This window comes from Microchirus variegatus (genome assembly GCF_963457635.1).
Source record: "Microchirus variegatus genome assembly, chromosome: 9".
In the NCBI taxonomy this organism is placed as follows: Eukaryota; Metazoa; Chordata; class Actinopteri; order Pleuronectiformes; family Soleidae; genus Microchirus; species Microchirus variegatus.
In genome coordinates this window covers 19,712,209-19,734,615 of record NC_139810.1, presented here as the reverse complement: position 1 = coordinate 19,734,615, position 22,407 = coordinate 19,712,209, and the positions used below count along the sequence as shown (strand labels likewise).

The 22,407-nt window shown below is 40.6% G+C and overlaps 2 protein-coding genes across 3 annotated transcripts; one reads left to right on the top strand and one right to left on the bottom strand.

Annotated features, from left to right (window-relative positions):
- The first annotated feature begins 92 nt into the window (after positions 1-92).
- pgd (phosphogluconate dehydrogenase) lies at positions 93-8,837 on the top strand. Its single transcript, XM_083894774.1, has 13 exons — positions 93-193; positions 583-658; positions 1,380-1,559; positions 1,643-1,708; positions 1,809-1,927; positions 2,139-2,208; positions 2,327-2,461; positions 2,564-2,753; positions 3,836-3,966; positions 5,728-5,861; positions 7,303-7,402; positions 7,945-8,067; positions 8,363-8,837. The coding sequence occupies exons 1-13, from the start codon at positions 186-188 to the stop codon at positions 8,480-8,482; spliced, it is 1,452 nt and encodes a 483-aa protein (XP_083750900.1). The 5' UTR covers positions 93-185; the 3' UTR covers positions 8,483-8,837.
- A 2,536-nt stretch (positions 8,838-11,373) lies between these two features.
- tardbpa (TAR DNA binding protein a) lies at positions 11,374-16,415 on the bottom strand. Of its 2 annotated transcripts, XR_014592934.1 has the most exons (7): positions 15,710-16,415; positions 14,733-14,896; positions 14,489-14,629; positions 14,108-14,278; positions 13,793-13,877; positions 12,808-12,954; positions 11,374-12,064 (listed from the first exon to the last, which is right to left on the bottom strand). XR_014592934.1 is itself a non-coding variant. In XM_083895646.1 (5 exons), the coding sequence occupies exons 1-5, from the start codon at positions 15,948-15,950 to the stop codon at positions 13,404-13,406; spliced, it is 1,191 nt and encodes a 396-aa protein (XP_083751772.1). In that variant the 5' UTR covers positions 15,951-16,415; the 3' UTR covers positions 12,110-13,403. The 2 variants fall into 2 exon arrangements, 1 of the variants encoding a protein (XP_083751772.1); XM_083895646.1 differs by lacking the exon at positions 11,374-12,064 and having other exon boundaries at positions 12,110-13,877.
- Between the last annotated feature and the right edge of the window lie 5,992 nt (positions 16,416-22,407).

Genomic DNA, 22,407 nt, shown 5'->3' with positions numbered 1-22,407 from the left:
CTCTGATTGGTGGAAACTCCCGACAAGGCGTATACCGGCGTCCCAGCTCGCGCCTCTCACGCTGAGCGCTAAAGGAGGAAGTGGCAGCTAAAGTGAAATAGCGAACACATTCTCCATCGTAGTGAGGGCTCACTGTCATCTGGACACTTGAACTGACTCCACAGCGACTTCACCCACAGGAGACAATGGCTCAGTAAGTGGTTCTTACTTCCGTGTACAGTGTGGAAAAGTGGAGAAGCCACAGCTCTCATTTGAGATGAAATAATTATGGAGTTTGTAGTTTTCTTTTCTTGTAGTCCTTCCCTTAACGGAATCGTTAGCATATGTCGGCTAACAAGTGTAGCTGCAGTTTTCAGTAGAAATGTATGAGACAGAAAATGTAACGTGAAATTTGAATGGACATGGTGTGTGTGTGTGTGTCTGTATTCCGTGTGTTCTCTTAGCTGTGTTAATATGTTCAGCTCACATGTGGTCTGAAAAGAAGATTTGCGAAGCCTTGGCCCTTTCTTAAAACTCGCATAACAAGTTTATAAGGTTGTTACAAGTGTTTATTATTTATTGTTATGTGTGGTGTTTTCACAGAGCAGACATCGCACTGATTGGTTTGGCTGTCATGGGCCAGAACCTCATCATGAACATGAATGATCATGGCTTTGTGGTAAGATGACGACTGTATTTTAAGATTACTCTACATAGTCAATAAAGGATTTAATATAAATATGATTTAATGTGAATATTATTATTCTAAAAATCCAAGAACTGAAAACGAATTTTTACTTTACCGCTCATCTGCTTAAAACCTCACATTCATCCAGTGGTTGTGATTTTTGGCAGCCTGTGGACTAAACCACATTTAAATCTAATATTAAAATGATAAATATATTGTTCTGTTTATTGGTATGATGAATGTGTGCATTTGTAGATTTTACAGTTTACAGAAAGGGATTCATCAATTACTAAATTAATTATCAACTACTGTATTCTGAAAGTTTTTCTCTTAATTAAAACAAGCTCCAAGATTTTTCCCCTTCTTAAATATGCAAGTTTTGTGGTTTGTTTGCACCATGTAACGAAGACATCATTAAAACTGAATAATTATGGTTTAGAGGTAATGAAAGTGCAGTTAATAAAAATAAAGTGATGATATAAAACAAAGTACCACTAAAGTAAAAGGGCTAAATCTTCCCTACATCCTGTAATGGTCTTGGTGGGGGTCAATCTCTATGTTGGCAGCGAGTGGACTAAACTACTGTGAGATAGCTTCATCTAAAGCAGCTACTGCAGTCAAATGATAATGATACTTTAATGTTTATTCTCACAACTTCTGCACATTCCACTGCTTTTAGTTTCCTTACTAATCACCAAACCTCCACCTACAGGTCTGCGCCTACAACCGAACTGTTTCCAAGGTGCATGACTTCCTGCAGAACGAGGCCAAAGGCTCCAAGGTGATTGGAGCAGAGTCGCTGGAGGACATGGTGTCTAAGTTGAAGAAGCCCAGGAGGATCGTCCTGCTGGTTAAGGCTGGCCAGGCTGTGGATGACTTCATCGACAAGCTGGTTAGATGTTTTTGCTGAACTGCTGTTGAATATTTGCATTCTGTTAAACTGATGTGCTTTGACTAATGTTTGCGTTTCTTCAGGTTCCTCTTCTTGAAGCTGGGGACATCATCATTGACGGTGGCAACTCTGAATACACGGACACAACGGTAAGCAGCATGTCTGTGAAGGTTCAGTCAGCCAGGACGTAGTTGTATTGAGTAGTTTGCGTTAGGCATCTGGACTTAAGTGTGTGTCTCTGTTGAACAGCGGAGGTGTGGGAGTCTGAAGGAGAAGAGCTTGCTGTTTGTTGGCAGCGGAGTCAGCGGTGGAGAGGAAGGGGCACGTAAAGGTCCTTCACTCATGCCAGGAGGACATAAGGAGGCCTGGTCAGTCATCACAAACTCTGTCTCACAGTTGGAACTCTTCACACTTTCAATCGAGAAATTGAGCTCATAAACAAATGGTTGATTTAAAAAAAAAAAAAAAGAAAAGTAAAATGTCCAAAAACAGTAAATATCTCTGACTTTTCAGAAGATTTATTCATCCATTTCTGTGTCTAATAAAAATGCCAACACTTGCTCTTTCATTCGTTTGAAGGCCACACATAAAAGACATCTTCCAGAGCATTGCAGCCAAGGTTGGAACAGGAGAACCTTGTTGTGACTGGGTGAGTGGAGGATTAGTTTTTATTTAAAGAAACACAATGCTGACTGCCAACTTGATTAGTAATGTAGAAGCAATGAAGTTATCTCACAAATACAGTTCTGACTGGCTTGGTCCCGCAGGTTGGAGATGATGGCGCAGGTCATTTTGTAAAAATGGTCCATAACGGCATTGAGTACGGTGACATGCAGCTGATCTGTGAGGCCTATCACCTGATGAAGGATGTGTTGGGTATGGACCATGATGAGATGTCACAGGTAAGATTTTTGTTCCCCTGTATGATGTAATCATTTGAATTTATTGTGTCATTTTAAAAACAAAAAAAATGAAGTAGAACTGATTTCATCAAATTGTGGCAGGCTCTTGACAGCTGGAACAAAACAGAGTTGGACTCTTTTCTGATTGAGATCACAGCGAACATCCTTAAATATAAGGACGCCGATGGAACACATCTGCTGCCCAAGATCCGTGACAGTGCAGGGCAGAAAGGCACAGGGAAGTGGACGGCCATTTCAGCCCTGGAGTACGGCACACCTGTTACTCTGATTGGTGAGAGGAAAAAAGAAAAAAGAAAGAAGGAGACGTGACATGGGAGTGTCTAGTTTCCTTATTTCTTTCAGTAAATTGTGTTTGTCATGATGACGTGGCAGAAAGTATTGAATCACAGTGAGTTTACAGTTTCAACATGACACCATAACATATTAAAGGGCAGGTGATCAGGTGACCACTGGGTCAATTCATTATTAGCTAATAAGACACACGCACTCCATGACTAGTGATCCTCTTCTAGAGAATTGGATGGATATGTGTCTGACCCTGAGAAGATTGGAAGATTTTATGTTCATCTCAAGTGACATAAGGGGGATTTGGCTTTGGTCTTTGCTCTCACAGTGTTTTAGAAACAGCCACCAAGGTCAGGATACAACATTAATAACTTTCAGTAGGGTCCTCTGCACTGTGCGCGCTCGCATGGACCCTAATAATCCTTTATCATTAGATCGGCTCTGCTCAGTAACTCTAAACGCACACCTGTTGCAGTGCAGAAGAATGTAAAGGATATTTATGACCGACTATTATGTAAAAGTGTGACAACATAGCAGAACTCATTAAATCTCTATAGCTGCTGTTCTGTATTTGTCAACTCCGTCTCTGTTGGTGCTGGAGATCTGGTCGTGATAAGAGTGAGAAGCAGGACAATAAGCTTCATTGTGTGTGTGTGTGTGTGTGTGTCTGTGTGTTGTGTAAGTGTATCTTTGCCGGTGGGTTGCATCACAAAGCAGTTCAGTTTTAGCAAGTCATGCTTACTCAACATTTGTATCCTCCTCTTATCATGATTCAGGGGCAAATGTGATTTTAATTTTATTATCTGGCCAAAGTCAATGCCTTTTTTTAACCTTGTTTTTACATAATAATTAGCATTTTAATATGGTGTTCCTGCAGTGTGGCTGGAGAACAACACTTACCAGTAGAATCTATGCAAAAATATGTTGTGAGACATTTCAGGAAACCATAAATTAGAGTTAAAAGACTCTGGTGTGTGTACTTGTACTGCGCTCTGTTTTTCAATGCAGACAGCAGTTAACCTAATTGTTCCTCTCTTGTCCCTGTCCCTCCCCCTCCTTGTGTCTCAGGGGAGGCTGTCTTTGCCAGATGCCTCTCCTCTCTCAAGGATGAGAGAGTGGAAGCCAGCCGCAAACTTACAGGACCAACGGGGGTGAAATTCAGTGGCGACAAGGCCGCCTTCCTAGAAGACATCAGAAAGGTACTTCACAGAGTAGATGGTAATCATGGGATGAGAACTAAATATGGGAGGGATAGAGAGGCTGTGGTACTAAGATATAGTAACACTAATACACCTACACTATCATTTTATAACCACTTTGCAACAGCTGCTCAAATATTACACCAGTATTATTTCAGGAGCAGACACAAGAATGTAGTGTTATTACCAAAATACCACAAGAGACTGAGAAGTGGTCATCCACAACCTTTACTGAGCAACTCATGTGCCACTATTTGACATAAGTAACAAAATCAGACACAAATTCCTAAAACTCAAAAACTCCAGGCATTCTCTGTCGTCATATGATGAACACATCGTGAGATTGTTTTGGATCAGATTCTGACACAATAGCAGGATAAAGTCCAGAGTGGAGTCTGCCTTGAGAATGCACAGAGACATGTTTCCATCATACGTTTCGACTGAGAACAGTAACTTTTACTTGGTAGGCGGCGTGTGTGTGCGCTGTGCTCGATGGCGGCGTCAGTGAGATACACTACCGTTCAAAAGTTTGGGGTCACTTAGAAATGTCCTTATTTTTTTAAGGGAAAGCACTTTTTTCAGTGAATATAACATTAAATGAATCAGAAATACAGTCTATACCAGTGTTTTTCAACCTTTTTTGAGCCAAGGTACATTTTTTTCATTGAAAAAATCACGAGGCACACCACCAAACAAAAATGTTTAAAAAATGATTCTCTGTAGCCTATATTAACAATTTAGTCATTCTTATCAAAGTGTCTTGAATATTTATGTCCATATTATTTGCAGATAATTAATTATTTGTTGCAGAAAATGTTTTTAGACCAATTAGGTGAAATTGGATAATTTCCCCATGGCACACCTGACGATCACGGCACACTAGTGTGCCACAGCACACTGGTTGAAAACCACTGGTCTATACATTGTTAATGTGGTAAACGACTATTCTAGCTGCAAACGTCTGTGGTGTATAGAGGCCCATTTCCAGCAACCATCTCTCCAGTGTTCTAATGGTACATTGTGTTTGCTAATCGCGTTAGAAGACTATTGGATGATTAGAAAACCCTTGAAAACCCTTGTGCAATTATGTTAGCACAGCTGAAAACAGTTTTGCTGGTTCTTTGACGAAAGCAATGTTTGAAGGGCAAAATTATTATTTTGAATATAAAAAATCCTTATTTCTAATCTTGTCAATGTCTTGATGATATTTTCTATTCATTTTGCAACTCTTTTGATGAATAAAAGTGTGACTTTGTATGGAAAACACAAAAAAATTGTTTAGGTGACCCCAAACTTTTGAACAGTAGTGTATGTAGTGCGACATTGTACCAATGTGTACCCCAATAGAAGTGTTCCGGAAAATGGAGCGGTTGGGGGCGGTTATTTTATTCCTAATGGAAACCGGAAAAATACATACCCTACATTACTGAACCGAACTGCTCCAGTCGATGGAAACACGGCTTAAACTCACCCAGTCGCTCACTGAATTATCTTAAGTTTCTTCTGCTCACACATGAGCTCACTTTGACTTTATTCAGAGAATTGACAGAACAATCTTGTGCTGAACAACTTTTGCATTTATGTATGCAGTCTCTCCAGACAATGTGCAGAGAATGTCTGGACTTCAGTGCATGTCTAAATAAATGTCATTCATTCGAGACAGAAGTTTCAGCTGCACTCAAAAAAATGCATCTTAAACATACACTTTAGAGTATACGATCTCCGGAGGTGATACTGAAACAGAATTGTATTTCTTTTTAGGCCCTCTATGCGTCCAAGATCATCTCCTACGCACAGGGCTTCATGCTGCTGAGGCAGGCAGCCAAAGAGTTTGGCTGGACCCTCAACTATGGCGGCATCGCTCTGATGTGGAGAGGAGGCTGCATCATCAGAAGGTGTGTGTTTTTTATCTTGTGGTGCAACTAACGATTATTTTCACGAGTAATCGTTTGTTCCATAAAATGTCAGTTTATGTTAAACAATGTTGATCAGTGTTTTTTAAAACCTGGAAATAATGATTTTCTCGAATGTCTGGTTTTGTCCACAAACCAAAAACGATTCACTTTTAATTATTTATTTGTTATGTGGGGCAAAGAAATGAAGAAGATATCCACACGTAAGAAGCTGAAACAGTCAGAAATCTTGTTTTAATCATGAAAAAAAAGCTTCAAACTGATTCATTGATTATCAAAATAGTTGTCAATTTGATTTAGTAATCGATTAATAATTGAGTTATTGTTTCAGCTCTAGTGTCATCACACCACTGGGTTGCTTCACTGCTCCCTTGTGTGTTAATAAATGTTCACAGGAGGTTTTTGAGATGGTGATGAAACTGTGGTTAGGCAGTGTAAGACTGGTGTTACTGAGAAAGACTCAAAGGAAGCACTTAAATGGAGTCTAACTCACTTTGGATTAGTTACTGAACAACCCGAGGTGAAGCAGGATAAGTCTTGTGTTTTTACCGTAAAGGAAGTTTGTTTACTCTGTCTCTGCCCTTTCTCTGTCATAATGCTCGAGAGAGAAATATAGATAAGAAGCTATGACCCTACCTGAGAAATCAGAGAGCAGAATGAGGAAATGATTGAGACACTGGTTTGCTTTGTGTAAACGGGAGTTCACGTTGCATCAACCTAAACCAAACACAGCGTTCTAATATATACTTGGTTTATGAAGCTGTAAGTCGATCTGTGGCAAACATGTTTTCATTTAACTTTTCGTGAACGTAGGGCTGACTGCAGTGTTTTTGGAATGAAACAAACCAATGCACACACCGTTCAAAAGTTTGGGGTAACCTATATAATTTTTTCCATTAAAAGTCACACTTAAATTCATCAGTAGAGTTGCAATATGAATAGAAAATGTAGTCCAGACATAGACAAGATTAGAAATAATGGTTTTTATTCAAAATAATAATGTTTTGCTTTTGTCAAAACACCAGCAAAACTGTTTTCAGCTGTGCTAACATCATTGCACAGCTGGGTTTTCAAGGGTTTTCTAATCATCCAATAGCCTTGTAACGCGATTAGCAAACACAATGTACCATTAGAACACTGAAGAGATGGTTGCTGGAAATGGGCCTCTATACACCTATGTACACATTCCATTAAAAACCAGACGTTTGCAGCTAGAATAGTCGTTTACCACATTAACAATTTATAGAGTGTATTTCTGATTCATTTAATGTTATGTTCATTGAAAAAAAGTGCTTTTCCTTCAAAAATAAGGACATTTCTAAGTGACCCCAAACTTTTGAACGGTAGTTTATATCTAATACAGAATACGAATCATGCAGTTGTTTCTCTGTTTGCTAACACGTCATTCTCCTCTTCCCAACAGTGTCTTCCTGGGTAAAATCAAAGAGGCGTTCGACAGAAATGCAGAGCTGCAGAATTTGCTGCTGGACGACTTCTTCAATAAAGCCGTGTTGGACTGTCAGGTATGAGGAAGTGGCCAGAAACTAACCTGCAATAGCTGCATTGACAAAGACACAGAAGAAAGACGTTTTTCCTCTTTTCAGAAAAGAAAGGAGTGAAGCAAGAGAATCACAGTTAGCTGTCAGGGCTTAATTTTCATCCAAAATATATTGTTAGACTTCAACAACAAAGTAGTAGTCATGAAAGAGACCTGAGGACTTATACAACTGTCCTCATACATGACTTAAAGTGGAAAAAAAACACTGAAAGCTGCATGTTGATCCACCTCTTTAGAAGCAGCTGCTGTCAAACTGCACAGTTTTCTCATTTTTCTTTGAATGTTAAAATTCTCCTGCACTGAATAAGTCGAGACGTGTGATCAGAGCTGAGGGTGAATCCATTCCACAAAAAAAGTACTGACAAACCAATTAAATCCTGAAACGGTAGAATAGGACTCTACACGGTCAGTTTACACTAGTTCGAATCAGGTTTATTTATAGTTTTGTAAGCTAATAACTTCATGTAAAATCTCCGTCCATGTTCTGCGATCTCCGTGTTTGTTTAGGAGTCTTGGCGCAAAACGGTGAGCGTTGGAGTGCAGCACGGTATCCCCATGCCGTGTTTCACCACGGCTCTGTCCTTCTACGACGGATACAGACACGAGAAGCTGCCGGCCAACTTGCTCCAGGTAAGACGCCAGTGGACGCTTAAGTCTACTCACCATATGGTCAAGTGTGGACATGAATGAGATTATAAAGACCATGTGCAGCAGGAGTGTGTGTGTGTTTGTGTTGTTTATGTCCCGCTTTAACACCCTGACCGTGTTCTGTGTTCTATATTCATCTGCTCTTGAGCACAGTTTTGAAATACTTGAACAGAGAGCTAGCAGACCGATTACACTGTCATTGAATGAATCGCCAGTTGTATTATTTAAAAAGCAAACTTGTCTCTGTGCGTTATTCACATGTTTTTATCGTCCTCAGGCCCAGAGAGATTACTTTGGAGCTCACACGTATGAGCTGCTGTCAAAACCCGGCACTTACATCCACACCAACTGGACCGGCTCCGGTGGGAAAGTTTCCTCTTCGTCGTACAACGCTTAAGCCCCGCCCTCCCATCAGTGGAAAAAAACGCAAAAGAAGACCATAGACCCGAGTAAGAAGTTAGCTGGGCAGGATGTTACACATCCCCGACATTCACCATCATCCTTCTTTTTATTCTTTCAAAGATGTGTTGCACTTTAATTTATCAGGAAGTGAAATCATGAGTTGATGTGTTCCAAACTCTCACTGTGTGTGCTTAGCAACTGTTTATTATGAGAGGGGGGTGAAAAAAAAAGAGAAAAGTGTTTTCTGTCTCAAAACCGTGGACATGATGCTGATTATCAGGCTAACGTTGGGTCCAAGGTTCACAGCGTTAACCCTGGATTAAGGTGAAGCGTTGCACTGTACTGTATTAGGCTAAATAAAGATTTAAATCCCTTTATAATTAGCTTGTGTGGCCCTTACTCTCTGGCTTCTGTAAACAGGATTGGAACGTGGCAACAAATGACATAATCTGTGCGATGTAAATAAAAAAAGGATCTGCAGTTTTAAAGAAATGGCTGTTAAAATACACTATGAAGTTACACGAAGTGTCCAGCAGACGGCGTTACCGTCCAGGCACATGGTTTCTTACCACAAAGACACCTTTATCTTTCCAAAGAAACCTAAAAACCCCAATGGTTTTACAGGAACAGACCATGACATGTTTGAACACATGAACACACTGACACACCAGCATCGAAATAATCAATCGGGATTTGTTGACACTGAGCCAGAGACGTACTGACTCTCGTCTGCTCTAAGTTTTAAAGCTGGAGTTTACTTGGATTTTAAGATAATATCTTACAGTTTAAAAGTTAAACTGCAAAAAGTACTCTATCCATCTATCCATCCTTTGAAAATTAAACATAATTGCCTCAAACTTAAACATATTTCCATGTTTCACAAGTGTTGTTTTCTGAAACAATTGAGACGTCTACAACCACAATGAACTCAGGAGCAAAACTCTGTCTCTATCTATCCGACATTTTATTGTAACAATAATTTATTGCAACTTATTTTTGCGCACATTGCTGACCTTGAATGAAAAAACAGTGTTTTAGACCAAACTAGAGAAAACGCTCTTAGAGGGCAGACCTCCACCAAGGCTGCTCAGTTTCCCACAGTGTCAGGACTTCCTTATCTTGCAAGGTTAACAATTGTTTAAAAAAGCAACTAAGAATCTTCCTCCCCATGTCCCTAGAAAATGTCAACAAAATGTGTCCTTTACTTTGTTTAAATGATGCTACTCACGGGCAGACATAAGCAGTTAAACAAAAACACACAGTAACTCCCTTTTAGCAAAGGCAAAACCTTTATATTACTGTGTTCTCTGCTGCTCTCTGTGAAGCCTCGTCTCAGTTCAGCTGCTAACAATGACAAATGCTGTTACACCTGACAGCAGCGCGTCACCGCTGTTTATTTACACCTGCGGTGGAACAGTGAACAAAGCCTCACCTCGGTGCACCTGCACTTCTGTGACACACCATCGCTCACCACCATGTTTACTCCGGGAGATTCTTCAGACTCGTCATGTTAGAGCTTTGATCCTGAAGACTGACAAACAGTATCAGCACTAACGACCATAGTCTGAACTACAGTCAACTCCATAAAAATTGTCCTGTCCATTTCCTCTGACGTTTTATTTATCTGGAGTTAGGGGCCTGATGCCAGGCAGAGGTCACATTAGACAACAAGAGGCTATTTAACTTAGGCCACACAGGATGAGACCAGGCGGAGGAACACTGGCAGATTTATGCTGGACTTCTGATGCACCCAAGATCAACAGATACTTAGAATGTTGTCTCCAAATAATGCTCCACTTTTGTTGTACACCACGACAAGATTGGAAGGAAACATCCTAGAATGGTGTTCTGAATAACTTGTAACCTCTTCAGTGTAGTTTGTCTCCATGGTTACTCACGTGGCCATTTTATAACAAATTGAATGGAATCAGCCTTCACTTGAAAGCCTTATGTTGCAGTGCATCGGGTCATAATAATATGCATTACCATACAATACAATTAGACATTATAATAATGCTCTATCAACCAATGACAAACTGACAATCTGGTAAAATCACCTTATCAAACACAAATTTAATTTAAAAAAATAAAGTTTATATTCATTTTTTTTTTTAAATAAGAACTCAAGTGGTGCACTTTTATAAACCTAAAATGTAATATAGTGTCACTGCATAGATCTCAGCAGCGTTGGCACCATGTTTGCAGACACAGGCCTCACAGTCAGCATCATCTGCAGTGCTGCTTGCATAACAAACTTTAAACCTGACTCTGTATTTCTGGTCGGGTTCATCGAGTCCAGTGCCTCACCGTGAAAAAAAAAACACAGCTCCAAGAACAGAACCAGCACAAACTCATCCACAAAAACCTGCCCCACATTGAAAAAGCAGCAGTGAGGTTCATTTTAAAGTTAGTCAGTGGTTGCTTGTGGGTAATAATTGTAACATACGGTAATGTCAACCTTGTTATGTTACCTTTGTTCATGCAGGAAATGAATGAGCCTCCACAGCCTTGTTTGAAACTTCAGAGCATTACAGGTTTTAATAATTGTAATCCAGAGAACGGAGACATTTTTTCCTCTTTGACTATTATCTGATCTTCAAATACAACTTTATTTTACTTAAGCTGTTAAGTATTTTTAGTCTGTTCTTTAATTGGAGACAGCAAATCTATGTATATTTAGATTTAATGGCGCATCAGCACCACCTAGAGTCAAATACTTACAACTACAGCAACTAACTAACAAGGACATGGGATAATATTGTATAATAGTAATAGTTCTGTTTAGGAAGCTTATATTAATCTACACTGAGAGACAACAGAAGATTAAAAACTCAGCTTTTATTTTACACTGCAATACTAAAATCTTTCAGTATACAAAGTGTGGATTTCTGCTGGCATGTTCAGTCCGTCAAGTCCCTTGGAAAAATCACTCAGCTCAAACATTTCAACCACTTTACAATCAAGGTAAACAAAACAACAAAGAACACTTCCTGGCTTAAAGAAATTATTATTTTTTTTCACCACAAAGAAGCCTACAAGTTAATACTTCAAAGAGCTGTCGGTCACCGTAGTGGTGGACAAAGAATAAATGATGTACTGACAAGACATGCATGTTTCAGATTTAAGGCAGACGCTGGGGGTTGCACACGTGTGGGGGGAAAAGATGGCGACTGTCAACGTGTTGGTATGACATTTCAATGACTGAAGCAATTTATTTCAAAGAAAATTGTAAACAATCTGCCAAACAATGAAACTAACAACATTTAAACAAGACAGAATCCAAATGAATTATTCAGATAAGGCAAAACAAGGAGTAGGCAGAAGTTTCAAAAACTTTTCTAGTCCTACCCTTAACACCTTTCTTGTAGGTGCAATGAAAGCTTAACCCAATCGAGTATGGTCCACTGAATTTCAGTGAGGGATGGTCCGAGGTTTCTTGATAGTGAGGTGAAGAGGATGCTTTTCAGAATTTGAGCAGTCGTGCAGCAATCCCACTGTTGGTTTGCAATATCTTCATCTTCTCCACAACTGACTCCAGACTCAGACGTAAACCTGGGGCTGCCCGTGTCCGAGGTCCCTATACATGTGAATTAAAGTGTCGGCAGTTTAATTCATGTCAAGTCAAGTCAAAAAATAAATCACTATGAACAGGGTATTATACCTAGTCAAACTCAATTTTATTTCAGACTTCCCTTGGTTTTCACAAAACATAGAAAATGCATTCATAACCACTTCAAACACAAACTTTCAGTGGGAACTTGTCAAACATTCACCACATCAACCTCTGGGTTCACTTGCAAGCTTCAACACACTTTCAGTTTTTCCCCCTCAACACACAGACTTCACTAACAGTCACATTTTCACACAGAGGGTGGTCACAACAAGAAAAAAATAAAAACGCAAGCAGACACAGCTTTCACATCAAACCAGACAGAAAGATAAAGCCAAAAGAGGATACAAATACTAATAGCACTTAGACATTTCATTGTGTAAAGTATTATGGATGACAGAAAAATCAGAGACCGTAAGGATCTCGAGACACAATTAACGTCCTTGCGATGCACTCAGGAACACACTCGTACGCTCTTCTGCCTCTCACACTCGCACAAAGTCACAGGTCTTTGAATTCTCACAGGCATTTGTCTTAAAAGGAAAACAACTTGCAGTCAGTCTCTCATGCTCAATTCCTTTCAGCTCGATCTCCCGCTCGCACTCTCACTCGGTCCAACACCAATCCCACTCACTGATCTCAAAAAGCGACAAGAGCAGACATCATTTCTATATCCATGAAAAGGGGAGAGGAAAAAAAGGAACACCCACCGTCTAATACAGTATATGCAGAGTGAAGCTGTGCTCTTTGATGACAAAGCATTTACACATGGGAGGAGGGGAACTGATACCGAGATCTGTCGAACATTGCTGCCAATGAGGCGCTTCCTCCAGGGAAATTGGGAAAGAGTTGGTGAACTGCAGAAGAAACGTTCATGAAGGCGTTTTTCAAAACAAAACAAAAAGCAAACAAAAAGATGCAATCAACTGCTTTACAGACACACAATCAGAATCATATCCAGCCCGTTTTATGAGGGGCCGAGAAGCACTTGAAATACCCGTGCACGTTTAAATATTTGTCTCGCATGCTTGATTATCTCTGTGGAACAACTTCCTCAAAAACAAAATGTAGTGTGGCAAATTCATCTAACCAACTAAACTCTTCACCCATCAAGTGCAGGACTGCATCATTCATGACATGCAAGTACAAATATCCTCTTAAAATAAAAAGGCAGTGTATTTTTAAATAACAAAAGAAAAAAAGCTGAATAAGATAAGCAGACGCCCCTTGTAGGTATACTTACCAGATTGGCCAAATTAGGGGGGGTAAAATTAAAACAAGAAAAGAAAGGTCAACTCTAAACTATCTACATTCCCCAGCTAGAAGACTTGGACTCCATTGCTGTGCCAAAGCCAGAGCTGAAGCCACTGTTGGAGGCAGGGTTAGTGCCTGCAGCCCAGCCAAGGCTAGCTGAGCTGGGACTGCTGAAACTGGTGCTAGCAGAGCTATAGGTCTGGTCTCTGGTTGTAGTGGCTGTGCCGGCGGTTGTGGTCAGGCCCTGCTGGTTAGCCAGCATGCCCATCATTCCCCAACTGCTCTGCAGAGCTGCCTGGGCAGCAGCCACCATTGCCGGGTTTAGACCGAGAGCCCCAAAGTTAACCCCACTGCTACCACTGCCAAGCCCACCACGATTACTGGCATAACCCTGACTGAACCCACCAGCCCCAAACCGCGCGCGCTCCATCATTAGCCTACTATTATTGTGTTTGGGCTCTGCGTTGGAGATGTGAACGCTGACACCCTTGATGATCAAGTCCTCTCCGCACAAGGCTTGGGCCACCTGAGAAAGAAGTAGTGAGGAGTTGATTACCGCTGCAGTCAAGATCTTATCACATGCAGTTATTACATCACTCAAATCGAATCGTATGTCCTACGACTAGCATTATTAGGATTGTAATTTGTAATATAGCAATGCAGTAACACATGTTGTGGACAGAAAGTCATTTGGCACACGCCAACTTCCCCATCTTGTATGATATCTATTAATCTGCCATTTAAGACGAGCCTCACCTGATCATCAGCAAACGTGACAAATGCAAAAGCACGGAAAGGTTTGGGGATGAAGACGTCTGTAACTTCACCGTACTGCATAAAGTACTGCCTCAGGTCATCAGGTGTCATGTCCTCTGTGCAGCGGCCAACGAAGATTTTACGGCTCCGCATCGGCTCATCGGGACACATCTGAGAGGACAAGGAGACGGTCGTGAATCACATGATCTACAATTGTATCTCGCAACAAATCATGAAATGAAAACTGCCACAATTTCCTGACAAAAAAACTGAACTCTGTTGTGTTGGCGACCCTTAAAGGTGGTCCATCCTCCTGCCCTACACCAGCTGGGTATAATTATACCAGGCTTTACTCAGAGTTGAAGAAACTCATCAACTTACCCTCGAGTTAGGAAGTTTGCAGTCACACCACCGTCCATCGATCATGTGTCTCTGAGCGATGACTTTGGTTTGTGTCTCATAGTCAGTGAAACGGACAAATCCAAATCCCTTTGAGTTGCCATTTTTTGCATCCCTCTTGACCTGCAGCCAACACAGAAGAGAACATTTAAATTTAATCACAGCGAATGACAAGCTCAGAAATATTGATTTGAAAAGACAAAATTCCCAGCCGTATGAGACTTACCTGCACCATGATGACCTCCCCAAAGGTACCGAAATAGTCTTTCAGGTCCTGTTCAGACGTTTTCCATGGCAGCCCGAGGACAATGAGATCTGATGTCTTCTGAAAGCCCCTCTTAACTTTAACGGCTGAAGCAGCGTCTATTTCCTCCATCTTCCTTTTGTTGTCTGTGGAGAGCAGATTCAAAATTATGCGAGTGAGAAAGGTCAATGAAATGAAAATACACACCTCCCAAAAAAGCAAAGATTCAAACCAATAACCTATGGGTGGTTTAGTGACGTCCAGCAACTTAATCACACTATAGAAGCAGAGGAACACGGATTATTCCACTCATCATTTGATGGATTGCCAGTGGTGTGGCACTTCGTCCCTGGTCAGAGCTCAGTGAATGCTATTCAGGTTATTGTACACCAATCTCATGAAATTATTTATGGACCCAGGCTTTGTTCAGAGCAGCACCACTATCATGTTGAAAAACATGAGGGCCCCCAATAAACAGTAGTGAGCTATGTTGTTGCTACAACAAAAGTAACAGAGGCAGCACGGCTGTCTGTGGTTTATGTTTTGGCCCCCAAACATATTCACATTGAAGTGGCTGACATCGCAGAACATAAAATACTCAATCAAACTCCAAAATCTTATCAAAATGGTCAGTTTAATAATTAATTATTAATAGCTGCAGCCATATTCAACGTTACCCTATGCCAAGGGGTGTTTATTGTTAACTTTAGGTCAGACGAAACACTAAAAACATTTTTGACAAAAGCAGTTACTCAATCAAAAGCACCGAAATACTGAATCAAGTTAAATCACCAGCAGTTGTCACCATTAAAACCATAATAGTAACAGAAAGCTAGCATTGTAGCTCGGTGTACCTAATAAACTGGAGTGTTTGCAGTCTGGCTGCATCTACAGTGAATGGTGATTCACATAGAGATACGGATATAAAAAAAACATACTCGTACCTATACAAACCTCACCTTTGGGATAATTGACGACATAGACCAGGCTTCCCCAGTCGTTCTCGGGTGCATGAAGGACACCCTCCACCAGCCGGACTCCCCTCATGCACTGGGACTCCGGGTTCCTGTAGCGCAGCCCGCACGCCCCTGGAAACTGAGCGGCCACCGACGAGAGCAAAACAGTCCCATCATCCTCGGAGGGAATCTCCATGGGTTCCTCGCTTTCATCCTCAGCCACACGGATGTATAGCTCCGACATGGCCCGAGAGACTGAGTGCTGGTCCACAAGCTATCAGCTGACGGAGCTCAGAGTTAGTATCAGCTAACACCGGGATGATGCACACTAGTTTGAAAAACGTTGATCCTCGCTAAAGAGTAGCTCTGCTAACCGGGCAAAGCAACGACGTAGAAGAGCAGTCACAAACTGTGTGAAGACGCAAGTCACAGCCCTATGATATTAAACGAGTGGTGGTCATGAAAGCCGATTGTTTTAATTTCATCTGACGACACGCGCAGATGAGTTAGCCGGTTGAGCTAACAGGCTAGCAAACTGAAATATGAATGGTCATCCAGTTTAGCGCGGTACCAGCAAACACGTAAGCGCTCCTCTTGTGTGTCGGCGTGTAGTAGAATGTTGCTACCAAAGAAAAAAACCGACACGTTCACGAATTGACTGAAATGTAAGCACCCAATCGTCAGAGCAAAGTAGCTAGCCCCTGTAACCTCAACGGTAGCTAACAAAATGGCCGCACACCATGATGCCACTCACCTTGTTAAAAATGACATCATCGCGTTGGGAGGGCACACTGGTGAGGATGTTCAAATAAAAAATAAGCATCATTTACTTCAATGTTTCACCTTAAATCACCCGTAGCCAGTTTATATTTTTACATATTTGATTTAAATTAATTTAATGTTCCTGGTGGACCCTTTCAAATGTAACCACAGAGATGAACTTTTTTGGTGAACACAAATAAATGTTCTATTTAATATTTATCATGCGTCATACTTTTCCTTTAATAAGGTGATTTAATATTTTTTCAGAACTTTTTCAAATTCTTTAAAGGTCCAGAGTGTGGGCCTTCTCTGTGGAGGCATCCATTTTGGATTACCCTGTTTTTAATGGACAAACTAAACATATTTTGCTTGGAAGGGAAGGGTGAAGTGAAAGATATCCAGCTTCAAGCAGTAGATTTTGCTAGATCCTACACACTGTGACTTTTAATAAGCGTGAAATGTGAAACATTATTATATGCCTAAAACTATAATTTGCTCAAATCAAACCAAAAAGGTTCATAATATCTTCTTGGTAATGTACTAGAGCGTAAGTTCCGTTCAGTCAGAAAGAAAAATATGTTTTTATTAACGTGACATGTTGACATCAGGTGACCCTGCTGAGTGGTTGAAACATTTTAAGGTAATCAAAAAAACTTATTTTTTTTGGTAGGAGAATTATGATATTTTATTTAACCTTTATTTAACCAGGTTGCATGTTTCCTTGTTAAATGACAAGATTCAAGACTGTGGTGTCCAGTTCACTTTAGAATAGAATGATGAATAAGGGCACCACAGTTGGTAATGAATCTCAGTGCCGCATGGTAAACACTATCCAGCTTGAGAACACACAACACATCTCTGTCATCAGTTAAAATATATTTAAAAGTGCATACCAACTCAATTTATTGACCATTTCTTGTGAAATAAAATTGAATTAGGGCTTATCTGGCAGTTTCGGGGTCGAATTGTTTGTTTTTGTTTGTATATTATGCCCTTAGTGTGTGTGAATGATATGTATATCTTAAAAAGACAGACAGAAATTAAACATTTTGATTATTTCATGATGGAATGTTTCAACCTGGAAGTTTACTACTGCTTTAAAAAAAACAGTAACCATCCATGCAAATACAGTAGTTGTTATTTATTACCTTTTTGTCACTTTCCTTTAACAAGTCGGAGTAAACACACCTGTGTTTCTTTTACTCCCCCCCCCCCCAGTGACATCAGCCCAGCTACACTTTGGCTACAAATAGGCCAGAGTCAGAGACCCACTGGTGTTTCTGTGGACCTGTCGTGGACCTGTTATGGATCAGATACGATTTGGCTACCTCCTCAGAACTATGTAAGTGACATGTTTTTGTGCAAACATTGACTTCATGGACTTCACAGTGTTAAAAATATAATTTTCATTAATTCGACACACTTAGTGTTTTACAGTGTCTTATCACGAGGATTGTGACGTCCAATCAGGAAAGAGACTGGGTTGGTGCAATGGCAACAGCAACAGGTAAATCTTTATTTGCAGTACACTAACTCCTAATGTTTGCAGTGTTTTCACATGGTGGTACCTGGATGTTTTGTTTACCTGTAATTCCAGAGGGAGATGTGGCATGTTTCTCTGACTACATGGACATGTGGATTCACCGTGCAAGAATTGAAGGCTTGGGAGTCTGGCTGTCTGGGGCCTTACGAATCCAAGGTAATTGTGGGGTCAGGTAAGAGGCAACAGATTATGCTGTAAATGTGGCATGAAATGATTTGTCTCAGATTCACCTTTTTTCTTTTCCATAAAGTCAACCTTGCCTCGTTGGATCATCTAAACCTCCAGCTGTCTGCCTGCGGGTTTTCACTGCACAAAGACCCCGACAAGAACTTCATTTTTAGAGTCAGTTACACTGGATGTTTTGTCCGACAGCAGGTATGTCACTCTTTCAAGAAATACACGTGACCTTCTGCAGTCAGCATTGTGGTGACAAATGTCTGATTTCACTGTCAATATTTAGCATGGCTTCCATGTTCTCACGCTGAATTTGGTGAAGAGGATAAATCGATTCGGAGGCCGACCTCACAGCTTCATAATGACGTGTCCTGTGGTCTCTGTGCTGCCCAGCAGGGAGAGAATCCAGTGTAACCCAGAGTTTATTCAGGTAAATGCACAGCTGAGTTCATCACAGTACAATGTTTTTCATTTGCAGTTTTACATGGTTTTGTTATTCTGACAAGATTTGTGTGCCTTCAGGTGATTAGACAAGTTCCCCATGACAACTGGAATAATGAGGTATGCTTTATAATTGTGCAAATATATGTGTTTATGTGTATGGATGAGCGTTTTTGACTGTTATTGTGTGTTTTTTGTCATGTGTTGTTATTTGTTGTTATTTTTTTTGTGTCACAGTTACAGTGGTCACTGTCTCTGAGCGATCACCTCATTGTGGCTGTCGAGGATGCCAGCCTGATCCAGATGAACATTGTGATAAATGGACCTGACATTGTAGTTCAAGGCAGAAGGAGTGACATCCTGAGCCCTGTTGAGGTAAGAAAGCTCTTGCATCATACTACCACCTAGTGACCATTTGCAAGACTGCATATGAAATTTTAATTTGTGTAATTGTTATTAACATAGGTATTGGATGAAGAAGCAGAGTTTTTGGCCTTGAAGCTGGTCAGTGGTCAGTATGCCTACAGCATGGAAGCTGTTTGTCCAAACGGTAAGAACGAAGCAGAGTGTGAGATCTGGACGTTCTTTTTCTTTGCCACATTATTGTGGCTTCAACATATTTAGCCCACCTTGTATGGGAGAGGTACTCAGATTAGAATATATGTAGTTCATATATGGAGATTCATGAGTAAAAGTACAAATGGCAAATTTGCATTGCACATTAAGTGTTACATTTTTGGAATGATATGCAGGGGATATTTGAATGTAAACATCTGTAGGAATTGTTGTTTAAAACCATAAAGGTATTGTAGGACTTTATCATAAAAATAGGATAAAAAAAAATGCACAACATGGAATGGAAATTGAAAACGTATTTCACTTTTGTAGACCTATGCCAGGAGGTATATGTTTTCGTAAGAGTTTGTTTGTTTGTTTGTCTGTTAGCAACATAACTCGAGTCACGGACGGATGATTTGGATGAAATTTTCAGGAAATGTCCGCAATTGGACCAGGAACAAGTGATTAATTTGTGGGCGTGATCTGTACATGCTGCACGCCGGCAGGGTGTATTTTGTAGGCGCCGAGCTGCCTTGTCGGAGGTCTGCGCTCTCCGAGTGCTTTTCTAGTTACTAATTAAATTGATCGAGTAAATGCACTCAGTAGTTGTGTTTCCACTGCTGATCCCTGTAACATTCAGTGTTTCATCCTTGTTGTTATTTTAGTGACTACTTTCATGGCGGAGGAGACAGTGCTGCACATTTTCAAGAGACGCATGGGCTTGACCAAGCGAGGCAGCTCTGACAGTGAGGGACTGACAGTCAGGGATGTGTCTGTGAACCAGACCAATAATTTCACTGTGCATGAGACGGGGGAATTTGTGTCCCTGGTCATTCCTACAACCCAAATACTCCAGACCAAGGTGGGTGCTCTTACAACAAGCTAATCCATATCAGAGTATTATACTTTGTGTCTAATATTTGGGTGAATTTCTGACATAATTATTCTCAAAAGGATTCATTTCAGTATAAAACATCCAAACTGGGTTTGTTTCACAGGCCTGTGCAGACAGCAAACAACTCCTGCAGTCCTTCTACAGGGTGGACGTCGTGCTCACCTTCAAAGAGACAAATCACAAAATGCATTGGACCATGGAGAACACACTGCCATGCACAGGTGAGTGTTTTGCTGATGAGCACAGTAAAACCAAAGTGGTGATTAATTATCAGATGATATTTTGACCACTAGCCATTGCGAGGCTTTTACTGTTGTCACACCAGGCACTTAATTTTGTTTGTCGCGCAGTCAGTCGCTTAATCTTTCAACTTTAGCACCCTTCACACAGTTTAAAGTAAGATAGAAGTAAATATAAAAGTGATATATGGTAAACAAGAAGATAGGCCAAAAACCAAAGAGAGATGTGTCGGAGCTTATATCTTCAAGAAATGAGGATTTTGATATTTTTCATATACGTGTGACTGTATCCTGAGGAAATGTTATTACACTTTTTAAGCCTGTATTTATCAGTATTATCATTTAATTGTTGTTCAGAAATCCAACACATTACTACCTATTAACCAAACCTCCCTTTGTGACTTGCAAATATTCTTCTTACTGTCACAATTTAATAAAAAAAAAAAATCTATCTTTAGGATTGAGATCTGTGCATGTTGGTGTCACACAATCCTAAAAACAAACGGCTTAAAGGTCCAGTATGAAGATGTTACCCATATATGTGAATAACTGTATAACCACTTTAAAATAAGAAATCATTTGGTTCTTATAGCTTTAGAATAAGTACTTTAAACAGGGGCCTTGCACTGTTACGTTTCTACAGCAGAGGACAAATCAGCCACTTTGTACGTCTTGTATTTTGAAGTGGAATCTTGCGACACAAAAGAGGAGGAATGACATTCTTTCTGGAAGACAAAGGCCACCGTTGTTCCCTGATGTGCCTTGTAAAGGGATAAGGGAGTGTAGAAGGCCTCCATTTTGCAGTCTCACCATTCGATGTCGCTAGTTCGTACTCATTAGACCTTTAATTTTAGATTTAAGGTGAGCATAAAAGAAAAAATGTGAAAGCCCCCCTACAAAAACAGCCTTTTGGTGTCAAATGAGTGTATATGTAGGTCTCAGACGTTCAAGAGAGCTAGCAGTGAGTTAAACACATTTGAGAAGAAATGTACTTTAATTAGTGAGTCACAATGGAGGAATAATAACAATAATAATGAAACGGTATTCCATAAATGCTGGGAAACTGAGATAGATGTTAGTGTTGTTGTTACAGGGAAAGTTAATAAAGTTGGGTAAATGATCCTGAACGATTAATCTGCCATATTACTCGGAAATGTGGTGTCATAAAAATCACTTTTAGATCTTAATTAAAGAATTAATTTCACCTTTCCTAAAAAATGATGAACTCACACCCCCACAGCTGGGCCTGCTGCAACTCACATCACATCCTCTCCTGATCCAAACATCACAGACTCATCCACGCTCAACCCTATAAATAAGAGTTTAACTACAGAATGACTGTTATCGGATCACTCCGCCGTCCTCGTAGAGACACCGAACAAGACAATCCAAGAGATGACGTGACATGGCGGCATTTTTCTGCAATTAGTTCAGAGGGCGGCAGTTTTAATTCTCACGCTGAAGAGATGACAAAGATTCCACGTGGGAATTTATCCTCCGAGTTTGACGATGACACATGAAGCTTCCTTCAGTGCAACTGCCGCGGACTTGACTTTCCACACAGAGGTTGTAAAATAACAAGAATGTCTAACAATTCAACACAACTGGCAAGAGTCAGGAACAAAACTGAAGTGGATCTGGAAAGAGTGGAAACCTGACAACATTTGTGACTAACTGTCAGAACGTTTGCCAACGGAAACATCATAATTCAGTGCACCAAAGCAAACACCGTATTTTAATATCACCCAGCGCTGTAAGGCCTCTGGGTTCATTCCTTTTGTTTTTCTCACTGGTTCCATGTGATGCATGTCTGTTTGCTGTCTTCGAGGAAAGGCTGTGGTCAGTCAGCGATGTGCACGTTGATTATACAAGCAGAAATACAGCCAGACCTCTGCCAGCCGCTGCCTGAGGGTGGACATTGTCCAGACACAACCAAGGCAGGCGTTGAATAAACATGTGTCTACCCAAGCAGCACAACAGGTTGATGTAGAGAAGACTCGGCAGTTATGGCTGGTGGCACCAGAGAAAACTGTGGAGACAGTTATTAAAAATGCCACTTCTTGCCCGTGATGAATATCACACTTTCGTG